The sequence below is a fragment of the Mya arenaria genome, chromosome 2, assembly GCF_026914265.1.
Source record: "Mya arenaria isolate MELC-2E11 chromosome 2, ASM2691426v1".
Lineage (NCBI taxonomy): Eukaryota > Metazoa > Mollusca > Bivalvia > Myida > Myidae > Mya > Mya arenaria.
In genome coordinates this window covers 61472870-61485898 of record NC_069123.1, presented here as the reverse complement: position 1 = coordinate 61485898, position 13029 = coordinate 61472870, and the positions used below count along the sequence as shown (strand labels likewise).

The following is a 13029-nucleotide window of genomic DNA, read 5'->3' as shown; positions in this document are numbered from 1 at the left end:
TCTTTTGTTTAAACTTGATGCAGTTTCCAGTCATCAAAATTAGACTTTTGGATGAACAAGCCCGAATGCTTATACTAATGCTTGGCATCAAATTTTGTAACAAGCCCTGCTTTATAAAATTCAGCATTTTAGCAAGCCCAAAAGACATTTTACCAGTGCAGGGCTTGCAGGCTTGTGCTAATTTCAACCACTGCAGTTTCTCATAACTTTAAAACTGAGCAGATTTTTCTGTTTGCAAATGAATGCAAGTGTATCTGCCTGTGATTGACTTCTTTTATGAAAGAAACTGACTGCTGTCATAAGTGATTTGGCATATTCTTTAACAATATTATGTTGATCTTACTTCTGCACAGGGCCTCTTAACACCTACAAAGCGTCCATACATGTACTGGTTTGCAACTGAATTCACCCCAAAGAGCCATTAGAGTAATGCTCTAAAAAACACTTGAAAGAACGTTCAGTGCAGTGACAAACTCTTGAAGTGTACGAAACGAAATGTTTGAATCCAATAATGATGCAGTACAAATGACTGTCTCTTAGGTTGAGAATGGCATTTTGATTGAGCTTTGTTTTAATGATTGACTGTAAACTGATTTACAGATTGCAAACAGTAGATAAATGTTCATATTTCAGAGTCATTACTGTACATTTCACTTTCAGAGTCAAGCCTGTGTGAGAGGTGCTTTTGCCCCATGAACCGTGGTTTTAACCTGCATATGACAGATAACAACACTCAGGTCAGTGAATCTTCTTAGTTTAAATTATGATATTAATATAAGTTCTACAATTTTAAATGCAATTTTCTATGGTCAATTGCCACTAAATGTAATTTTAACAGTCTTGATTTATATACAGTTGGAACTGCCCAAACAGTCACCTGTAATGGCCTGCATAAAGGGCCATTCAACATTTCGCTCAACTGAAATCCCTTTATATCACCCTTTTAAAAAGTTGTCACTTGCTGCCTACGACCCATTGCTAGCATAATTCACACCACTCCATTTCTAACATGATGATAGGGCACATGGCAGCTGACACTGACATAAGCATCTTTTCATTTCAACATCATATCAAGGTATAAACTGGAAACCTTTGCAAATAAATGTATGTTGTCATGGTTTTATTCTAGTCAATAGTGTCTGGTTATAACAACCAGGCTCTAGAGTAATTGGTTTGTATGACAATGTTACACAATATAATTCCCTAACAATTCAGCACAATACTCGTTACATGATTACTTGCACTTAAATATATTGTTGAAATCTGAATTTTCAAAGCCTGAGGTATGAAGCCAGTCGTAAGCCATACTTAGAAAGATTTAGACAGCTAAACTCACTAGCATTGACCATTTACATTGCAGGAGATCGTGCGTATGTCACGTGACTTCAAGTGTTGTATGGGGTGCTGCTGGTGTGGTGGGGGCTGTTGTCAGATGGTCATCAACGTTGAGTCACCAGTAGGCAGGCTCATTGGCCGTATCAAGACTGGGTAAGTCAAACAGGGAGACATGATTTAAAAGATTATTTTAATTTTGCAAATTTTCACAATATTTCTCAAACCGATTATGTGGCATGTTGAAAACCTGTTGAACTATTAATGCCAATGTTGTCTGATTGGATCCTTAACTCCCATGGAAGATTTTGAGTCAAGCCAACAAGGTACCAATATAAAATATTTTAACGCATACCTTAAAAGGTAATTTAAATTATTAAAACTCAGTAAATTACGATGTTCTTACGACTTTTTGACACCAAGCGTCATTTCAAATAACTACCTGGCATAATGTCAGTAAACAACTCACACACTTAATTTGCACAGTGTATTTGATAATGTTTGAAAGTTTAAGGGATGCAAGAAAACATAGCAATCATTGTTTCCAGACCAGATAGGAAAATCAGACCCTTGGTAACACTGTTTAGCCGGTATCTCAGAAAACAAATTTTTGCACACGCCCAAGGGTTCGATTCTCTCGACTGCATGGAAAGCACATGATAGATATTTATTTCTCCCACCTCAGATAAGTAGATCCAATAATTTTTTGCCCACAGGCGAAGATAAAATACCCTATTGGAACTCCCTTTTTAATGGTCATCACATTGTAATTACCTCCCTTGTTGGAGAATGTCGTCTGTAGCATCATGGAAACTTTGTCTTGTGGCAATATTTAGAACGTTAATAACTTATTTCTCACTTCAAATGTCACCATAAAACATTTTTCACGCACCTTTCAAGAAATAATGCTTTACTCTCCTTTGAACTATTTAAAGACCGATTTGACTATAAACATAATCTGAATCACTGCGTGCATATCCATGACATCCACGAATTATCACATATCCATACGCAATTATTTTCACTACACACAAAAGAGTTCCTGCAAAAAATACATTTTTACTTAATTTTGTTTAACTAAGGTGGGAGAAAAAGCATCTACCATGGCCGCTCATGTAAGATAGGTTCATCCCAACCCTCGCACAGGGTGTTTTGCAGAAACTCGGTAAATCTCGTTTCCGCAAAACACCCTACGCTCGGGTCGAGATCCTATCTTACACTATCTGACATGGAAGATAAGTATAATGTTCTTATTTGGCAAAATTTGTTACACTATTTCTATGACTTGCTATCCATCTTAAGTTAATTGTGCATGTTTAAGCAACTGATAATTAATGATAACCATAGAGCAATGAAAAGAATTATAAATATTTGGAAACTATGTGGGCTGACATTGGTGATGTTTTGTGTGGAAATGAGTTATGTTTCTGTAGTCTTGGACATTCTACACTACAATTTAATGAGTCTTTCCAGTGTCTACTTCAAGTGACTTTTGTCAAGAAAGAATCATCTATACTGAATTCCTTTAAGTTTGGCCTCAGTTACAGAATTTCCATATGCAAATTTACCACAGGTTATTAAGAAGTACGATTCCTCCATTTCTCATAAGGTAGTGTCATCCATATAAAGTATGGATTGTATCTTCATTGCCTTCAAAGAATTTCTGCAACTGATAATATAAAAGTTTTATTTTAGTGTCTTCTTAGGAACAGTATGCTATCATATAACATGTGCAGCATACTGTTAGTATTAATATGTTGGATTTAGTTATTGTTTGGTTTTATAACTGTATAGATAAAAAGATTTAGAGAACTACAGTATAACATACCAGAACTGAAATAACTGCTGATTTTATGCATGTTGTTTTCCCTAGAAACTCCAAGTGGAAGCCCCATATCCAGATATGTGATGCCGCGGACAACCACATGTTTACAGCGTGGGGACCGTGTTGCCCATGCCAGGCAGTCTGTTGTCCAGAGGATATCGATTTCCCGGTAAGACCGGATTGTATAGTTAAGCTGTACAGGTGATATGTATTGAAATGAACTTTTGTTAATACTTAATAATTAATAAGCCTCTGGAAAAACTTTTTGAAGGGGAGTATATTGGAGTACCGTTGGTCTGTTGGTAAAAATATGTACAAATCATATATACCGTAGATGTTAAGCCCACAGTTTTAGAGAAATCACTCTGATACTTGGCTTGTATTACTATTATAATGGGTAGAAGTGCTAAGCATATTTTTAGCGATGATTGCCTTATCATTTTCGTTTTCGTCTTTTGTAACTTTTCTCATAGGTTTAGGAATATCACTCAGAAACTTGGTATATATTATCACTCTTGATGTGAAGTGGTGGCCTGTATATTCTCTGTGAGTCACAGTAAGCCTACTCATAACTAGAGTTATGTACCATTGAAGATCATTATTACACTTTGTTGCTATATTGGACTCGATGGTGCGATATACTTCCACAATAACAGATAATTGGTTCACATTATCATCATGATGTGTGGTAGTATCTGACATATTGTAGCCCTACCAGTCTCAAGAGTTATGTGCCCTTTAACATGGTCTGTACCCTCAAGGCGACGTGCGGCAGTAGCCATCACGCCACTGACAGCTGTTACAGTTACATTTATTATACACAATGGATTTGGAGATATGTGCATTGTCCACAGGCAAATAAATGAAAACAATAACATTTCGGACATTGTATTTTACTTGGCAGTTTTTACAAAAATTTAACTGTGTTTGATAATTGAACATGTAAACATGATAAGTAGCAGTCCAACATATAGCAGCAGGTAGTAAATCTATAAAAACTACTTGTCTGGCCATAACATTTCCAAACCCATGTTTTAAGTAATAGTAAGAACTTATTATGTAGCAGTCCAACATATAGCAGCAGGTAGTAAATCTATAAAAACTACTTGTCTGACCATAACATTTCCAAACCAATGTTTTAAGTAATAGTTAGAACTTATTATGTAGCAGTCCAACATATAGCAGCAGGTAGTAAATCTATAAAAACTACTTGTCTGACCATAACATTTCCAAACCAATGTTTTAAGTAATAGTTAGAACTTATTATGTAAGATAATATTAATTAAGAATGGCAGAGCAAACAGAACTAGCAAGTCCTTCTTTAAGTCATTAAGATTTTACTTAATAATTTTAACTGTCCTAGATTATGATGCAAAAATATATGGAATGACATTCCTTTACATATACGTACCTTGAAAACACTTAATACATTCAAAGGAAATTATAAGCTTCATTTATTGTGTGAATGATAAGTTCTTTTACATGTTCTTTAACATATGTATATGTTTAATTTATAGTCATGTCCTTTGAGTGTCTGTCAGTAAATGTTTGGGTATGAATGCATTTATTAACAGAATGTTTAATAATTTTATATGTAAATGTATCTTTCTAGTTTTAACATTGACTAGTGACTTATTTTCAAGAATAATGCTTTTTCTTTTGTTTCTTTACTTTGAAGGCCATATTGAAAATTAGAATATATGTTCTCATATGTCTAAATGTGTAACCTTTGGTAAATAAAGCTTTTATTATTATTATTAATATTAATATTATTATTATTATTATTATTATTATTATTATTATTATTATTATTATTTGTTTTCAAGGCTGTTAAATACTTTGTCTAGTTCAGAATGGAACAAAGCAATTGTAAAAATAAACAATACATTGGTTAAATACTCAATTATTGATACAAGTAATTCAACAAAGAAATACGCACATTAAAATGTGAAACATTGAACTTGGCATACATAACAGATCAACCACATGGGTATTAATCAAGCGTACAGGGCAAATTCTAGCTTAATATTTAAAAGCAATGTTCTTTTAAAGTTATCAAAACTTGCTTATTTTTATTTCAATAGATAATAAGAAAGCTTAAATTGATAAAGGGCTAGAGATGTCTATGTAGTATAAGTGTCTGTCCACCTCCCACCAATGACGCTGTGGGTTTCAGCTCCAGACTAGGCTTTTCAAACAGGCACTGTGGTACTGGCTTGGACACAGGAAACAGACTTATGAAAAATTCACATCAGCTTGTAGCTGCTGTACAATCAAGCTAATATAAAATAGTCTACCTACTATTGAATTAATAAAGCTTTTCTAAGCCGAGTGGTTTTGTCTACCAACATGCAACTGCCATTCAAATTATGCAGAAAATGATTTCACAAGTCACACTACCAGGTAAACTGTGAAATTTGTTATCATAAGTTTTAGAAACTTGTGAAAAATGTAGTTTGTGAATTTTGTGGTCCAACGAAACATCATTAATATTTTGGTCATTGAGTTAAAAATGTAGAAATCTTTAAGAGACAAATGTTATCACATCAAACATAAATAGATGATCAGACTAATATCTGTAATTTTAAAAGTGTAACATAAATTTTGCCAAATCAATATGTAAAGATGAAAGTTAAAATGAACTGCATGAATGCTATCTGAGAAGATATCATTCAATAATACATTGTATGTATTGTATTTTTAGAATGGATTAACATCCAATAATATTATTCACCTTTATTTGTGATAAGTTCATTTCTGAATGATATCACTACTTTAATATTTACATTAATATAATTTTGACAGCTTATAATCAATATAGTACATTTACAGATAATATTTTATTTATGCTGTATTCTGACAAGGTTGAGCTAGAATTTGTCCTGTATGCTTGATTCACACTCATATGAATCGCTGTTTTGACTGTTCCATAACCCAATGTTAATGGTTTATATTTCAAAATGACTTCTGAAGTTTGCACTTAAATTGAATGGCATTAATCCAGGATTTGGGTTTATTATATAATTTATAAGTAATTTTGTAATAATGACTGTCAGCTGTATTGTCAAGTGACTATTGAATAAAAACACAAAAGTGAGGTGATAAATATATATTTTCAAGAAAACTATCTATGCTATGCAACCACTAGTGGGCTGATCTAAAATACAAGAGCAGTTATAGTCTGTTTCATATTATATTCTGAGTATTAAAGCATAATTGAGAACCTTTATCTATATTTATCATAAGTCATAGGCTTGTGTGTTAACTCCTATATTTATGGCAGATAGTCGATTGTTATACCTCAATTATGCATCTTTTAAGCAAGAAACAGATCTTGGGGGTCTGTCCCTGTACTTCAGTTTGATTCCAAATGTACATCATCATACTTGAATCATGAGAAACATTTATTTTACAGCATAATTTATCTATTGATTTAGCAGTTATTGTAGAAGTATTATCCCAGTAAGTAAACATTGTACACACATGGCCTCACATGCCCAGTACAAAAATATCCTGATTGAACTTGGTATAGAGACATATATTTATATCCCAGTGCCTTAGCCCGACTTAAAAATACACCGAGGCAGAACGGTCTATGGGGTTTGGGAGCATGCCCCCCCCCCCCCCCTTTGTAAAGTATCTTTGGTCGATGGGTTGTGTACATTGAGGCAAATGAAGTTGGTCGAAAAAAAACATAATTTTTAGAGCCATAGAAATTTTTATATGCCAAAAAAACCTCAGTGTAGCTACGGCACTGTATCCAGTATGTCCAGTGAGTGTGGAGAAGGTTTCAACCCTTTAATGTAATTGCATAGGTCATTCTTACTTGCTTAAGGTCCATTGGTACATATGTTTTCATTGTTATGCTACTTTAGGCGTTCTCTACTTTATGCGTTTTCTCTGCAGCATTTCTGATAAACAACTTGTGTTTTTTTAATGTCACATGCATTGCAAAATAACAACATTGATTAATCACTAATAAAAGAGGGCTATGAATTAGAAATCTCGAGTTTTATATAGCATTAGATACATACTATTGTTTGAAACTAATACTAAATGATTCATGCAGTGGAGAACATGTTAGAGAAGGAGCATATGAATAGTGTTGCTTGCAAAAGCTTGCTGCAAGTCTACACCTTGCTAAAAAAAAAGTTGAGATCTCAGTTGCTGAATGTACTACAAAGTTATTGTAGTTATGAGAAAATAATTCTGCTCCAGGATTTACAGTATTCTGTTACAGATTTGTAATATTTCCTTTGGAAAGGAGAAACCTTTCCTTTAGAAATAGATATCTTGCACAACAATCATTCACGCTATGTCATAGGAAATATCTTTTATGTTATGATTTATATGGCCTGGATGATTTGTAGATCACAGACCCCGGGCTGACCCAGCGTGTGGGGAATGTGGCAAAGGTGTGGCGTGGGTGTTGCCCGGAGAGCTTCACTGACGCTGACCAGTTCAGGGTCACCTGTAAGTACATGTATTTCACACTTGCACATTTTCACTCTGATCAACTGAGAAAAAACAAACAAGTTGTGCTCTTGGTATTTCATTACTGCATAAATTATACTGTTCAAGGTTCAGATATTTTGTATTTTTATCCCCCGCCTTGAAAAGGCGAGGGGATATAGTAATGGACGGCGCGATTCTGTGCGTCTATGCATCCGTCCGTCCCACATTCATTTCTAATGTTCCTGAGAAACTACCCTTACCATTGATTGGCTTTTGTTACAAAAAATGCCCCCATGAGGGGGGGATATAGCTGTCTGTGACCGCTCTTGTTAAAATATGAAACATGAACCCTATAAAGTTTTGAAACATTCATTATGATTTGTATTACAATATGTATTGTCTACATGATGATTATTGATGGCTGTTCATTTGTTTATATATTTTAACATGTCATTCACATAAGGATCATTTTGTCTTTTCATTTAACCATTCATTGCTTTCATGTTGGAGTCCTTCATCTAGATATTGAGAACATTCTACGGTTCACATAAAAACTGGTCCATATGTCATACATTACATTATTTCTATATGAGAGCAGACAATTTATTCAGTTCTTATGGCTCTTTATTTCATTTTCAGTTCCCATGGACATGACAGTTGAGTGTAAGATGCTTATGGTGGCTGCTACCTTCCTCATTGTAAGTACCCGGTGTATGGGATTAAATATGCTTTAGTTTCGCGCAACTTCAGTTTTTGCAATTATTTTAAAATTGATCAGGTTGCAAATCTAAAGTTTTTTTGCTAGTATTAATAAAAGTTGTAGTGAATCAGACAACCCGGGTTCAATTCCCGGGCGGAGCAGGTCATTTCTGTTGTGATTGGTTATGAAATCCTTTCTACGACCATTCGCAATGTACCACTGCCCCTTGCATGTACAGAAGTTGTCAGTTCCTTGCAGAGGTGAAGGCACCTAGAACTGGTTAACCTCCCAGGATAGGTGTGCAATGGTTGAACTGTCACTCTGGGACCCTTCAATGTGCTAACGCCAAGACCTGGAGTATAAACTACTAACACCACCAAATTCGCCTAACAAGAAAATCATGAAAAAAAGCATCTTTTAAAATTTCAGCTATCTATAGCTCTGGTAGTTGTAAATCAGTATAGCTGTGGAAAAAATCTTTTCATTTAGGAAAAAGGCACGGCTAGACTCTTTATCATACACTTTATGATTTATTGCATTTATGTATCTTATAAACAAAAATGTTAAGTTGTGTATGATTGGATGAGAAAATTTAATGTTAGAATGTGTTAAACTAATCCCCCAAACAATACTAAAAACTGGGGGGTAGGGGACATGTTAAATTAAAAACAAAGCTATATAGGGCTATAACTTTTTCTATAATGTATTTTCAGTCATGTAATAAGTCATGAAATTAACATATTTGTAATCAGCAAGTACTACCCTATCAAATGACATTCATGGTTGTATACGGGTTGTTCATGCTATATTGACAAAGCATAATAGTGTACCCCTCCGATGATGGTATTCAGACAGGGTCATCATTGTCAATCAACATTTTTAGCTCCACTGGCCGAAGGCCATGGAGCTTATGTCGTCACAGATTGTCCGTCGTGAGTGCGTGCGTGCGTGCGTGCGTGCGTGCGTAAACTTTTACTTTAAACGACATCTCCTCTGAAACTGATAAGCGGATTTTGACAAAACTTCACAGGAATGTTCCTTTGGTGGTCCTTTACCAAAATTGCTCAAATGGTTCCGGTCCATTGCACAATATGGCCGCCAGAGGTAAAAATAGCAAAATCTTTAAACGACATCTCCTCTGAAACGGTTCGGCAGATTTTGATGAAACTTGACAGTAATGTTCCTTGGGTGGTCCTTTATTAAAATTGCTCAAATGGTTCTGGTCCATTGCACAATATGGCCGCCACAGCTAAAAATAGCAAAATCTTTAAACGACATCTCCTCTGAAACGGATAGGCAGATTTTGATGAAACTTGACAGAATTGTTCCTTGGGTGGTCCTTAACCAAAATTGCTCAAATGGTTCCGGTCCGCTGCACAACATGGCTGCCAGGGCAAAAAAATAGAAAAACCTTTAAAGAACATCTTCTCAGAAACCGATCATCAGATTTTGATGAAACTTAACAGAAATGTTCCTTGGATGGTCCTTTATCAAATTTGCTTCAATGGTTTCGGTCCACTGCACAAGATGGCCCCCAGAGGTAAAAATAGAAAAACCTTTAAACGACTTCTCCTCAGAAACCGATGATCGTATTGCAATGAAACTTGACAGAAATGTTACTTGGGTAGTCCTTAACCAAAATAGCCCAAACAGTTCTGGTCTGCTGCACAACATGGGCACCAGAGCTAAGAATAGAAAAAAACGTTAAACTACATCTTCTCAGAAACCGATTATCAGATTTTGATGAAACTTTACATAAATGTTCATCGGGATGCCCTTTAATCAAAATTGCCCAAATGGTTCCGTTCCGCTGCACAACATGGCAGCCAGAGCTAAAAATAGGAAAAACCTTTACACCACTTCTCCTCAGAAACCGATGATCAGATTTTGATGAAACTTGACAGAAATGTTCCTTGGGTGGTCATTAACCAAAATTTGTTAAATGGTTCCAGTCCACTGCACACCATGGCTGCCAAAGCTAAAAAATAAAAAAAACCTTTATACGACTTGTCGTCGAAACCGATGACCTTTTTTCGATAAAACTTGACAGAAATGTTTGTTTGGTGCTCCTTTACTCAAATTGCCCAAATCATTTCGGTCCACTGCACAACATGGCAGCCAGAGCTATTAAAGTAAAAAATTTTTTTAAATAACTTCTCCTCAAAAATTGATGATTGTATTTCTATGAAACTTGACGAAAATGTTCGTTAGGTGGTCTTTGCTTGAACCTTTTGGCCAGTGGAGCACAGGCACTGATGTGCCTCTTGTTATATTTTGTGCAGTGACTCTTTAAATGGACTGTACACCGAATTGGCACCAAAAAAAGTTTTTTTCTGTAACGAATCTCAGGACAATTATCTAATAGAATGTGTTACGCTTTGATATCATAGTTGTAAAAAAAAGTACCAAAATGTAAAAATAAAAATTGTGTCGGAGACCGGGTTCGAACCCGTGTCGCCAAAATTGCAGTCTAGCGTCGTAGCCACTGAGCTACCGTCGTAGCCACTGAGCTACAACGGCTTACTCTAAATGGATGACATAATTAAGCTATGTATTAAGCAATTTTCTTTTTTTTTGCTATTTTATCATACGGACTACAGCCCCTTTAAAAGGAAGTTGGTACATTCATGATCAGAGGTCATAACTTGATTTTCTTGCAAAATGATTTTTTGTCAGAAGCATAATTGGAACTTATTTTACTGATTTCCCTCCTCAAGCCTGTCTTGATTTAATGTTGCAACAATTGCATTCTGGAACAAAAAACAATGACATTCATTTTTGCAGAAACAAGTCAACAAGATTTAACGTTTTCACATTAAATTATTTTTTCTTACCTGTATTTACTTTCTTCAGTTTTAAGAGCATAATATGGATCACAATGCCTCGCACTGTTACTGTTATGTTGACTCAGATATGTTGTCAATTTTCAGGAATTCTATGTGTTTGAGCAACAGAAGAAAAACAACAACAGTGGTTAAACACAGAGCACAACAATGGAACCGAACAAGAAACTGTCATATTTTTTATTTCAACCAATCATTCTTTGACATTCAATTTGTTTTAATATTTAATTATTGTTTTGTGAAATTGTCAATCAAAAATGCTTTATTTAAATAGTTTGAATATAAAGATAATTCAGTGAATCTACAAGGAAAAGTGTGATAGTGAATTTTGTGTTAAATACAAGATGAAATATATATTTTTAAAGTACCGTAATACTATTAATTGTATTGTTGTTTTTTAAATGGATTAGTAGGGATAAAAAAGATTTGTAATAATCAATTATGCCTAGTTGTAGATGTATATAATACTTATATAGAAGAAGTAGAAATAAGTATGTATTGTTGGGTCAAGTAAACCAATACCAGAATGTACAATGTATTTTTGTATACCATTATACTGTAGTACTATAGTGTCTAATTTGTAGCTATTATTGGCTATATTTGGACTGTAATATTCTGTGTTTTCTTGTATATTCTCAAGGTGTTTTAGGCATGTGCCATCCATCATAATTAAAAGATTTTATTCAATGACGAATGTAAATTTAATATTAAAAAAATGTTTCTTAAATATTTGTATGCCTTATCCATTTTTCTGTGTTGAGCTGTAACTTTGTCATGTAGGGTGGAATTTTTAAAAATTATTTGTAAGTACATAAAGATGACATGGCACATGCATGACCCAAAACCCTACCTCAAAGGTCTTGGCCACAATTAAGAGTTTTATCTTTTTGGAATGCTGCGTGTATGCATGTACAGTAGTATAATTGGTTGTGTCAGGTCTGTAACTTTGTCATGCACAGAGGGCTTTAATCCCCCTACCCCTTACTGCATCCACACTTGACATCAACCATCATGTGGGTGGGCATATGGTTTTTATAAGTTTCAGGCGGTTCCGTAAATTTTGGAAAATCCCAATTAAGAATAGAGTTATGAGCAAATTAATGACAATTGAACAAAAATGTTTTATATTGATATGTAACTTACACAGTAACTGTTGTATGTGCTGGGTGGTTTTCAATCACTTCACATTTTCAGAACCTTTCCTTCATATACTCACTGTTTTACTCTTCTATAGCCTCATAGATCTTCGTTGTTAGGCATAACGGATGTAATGAAGGCATGTGTATGTTCATATGGGAACCAAGGATTTTTTTTATTGTGTACCATGATAATGTAATTTTAGAAATATTTTCAGATTTATCTCTAAATCTCGAACAAACTGTAAATCTCGGTATACTCAGAGGAGGACTGGAAAGAAGAGTGGGAATATCCACATAAAAACCTTTAATCAATGACATATATTTATTTAACCATGACTCTCTTACTATTGGCATTAATATAATTTTAAATTTTTAATCAGTTTGATATGATTTATAATTTTTATTGTCTTCTCATGTTAATAACTAATCCATTTCTGTTCTGATACTTCCTACGGGTGTTGTATTCTGTTTATATTAGTGTGTTTGGAAATAAATCATAAAATCTTTGATTTGATTATTCAATGTTCAGAGAAAATGCAAATACAATATACGTGATGGCATTTCAAGGAATTGTTTCCCAGCCCGGTCGTATGTGAGTTTTGCTTATTGTCACCAAGCCAGGCAAGTGGGTTTTCTCCTACACAGGGTTTCTCCCACAAAAAAACAGACCACACTTGTATAATGTGTATAATTGAATAATCGTGAAGAGTGACAAAGCATAATTTTGATAAAATC

At 34.5% G+C, this 13029-nt stretch overlaps 1 protein-coding gene across 1 annotated transcript in view; it reads left to right on the top strand.

The window, feature by feature from the left end:
• Positions 1–12801, top strand: part of LOC128213217 (phospholipid scramblase 1-like) — a 28902-nt gene extending 16101 nt beyond the window's left edge. The window contains exons 5-10 of the mRNA XM_052918779.1: positions 661–737; positions 1361–1488; positions 3206–3326; positions 7528–7630; positions 8252–8310; positions 11243–12801. Of these exons, the coding sequence (XP_052774739.1) occupies positions 661–737; positions 1361–1488; positions 3206–3326; positions 7528–7630; positions 8252–8310; positions 11243–11290 (536 nt within the window). The 3' untranslated portion in view covers positions 11291–12801. The remainder of the gene's footprint in view (positions 1–660; positions 738–1360; positions 1489–3205; positions 3327–7527; positions 7631–8251; positions 8311–11242) is intronic.
• The last annotated feature ends 228 nt before the right edge of the window (positions 12802–13029 follow it).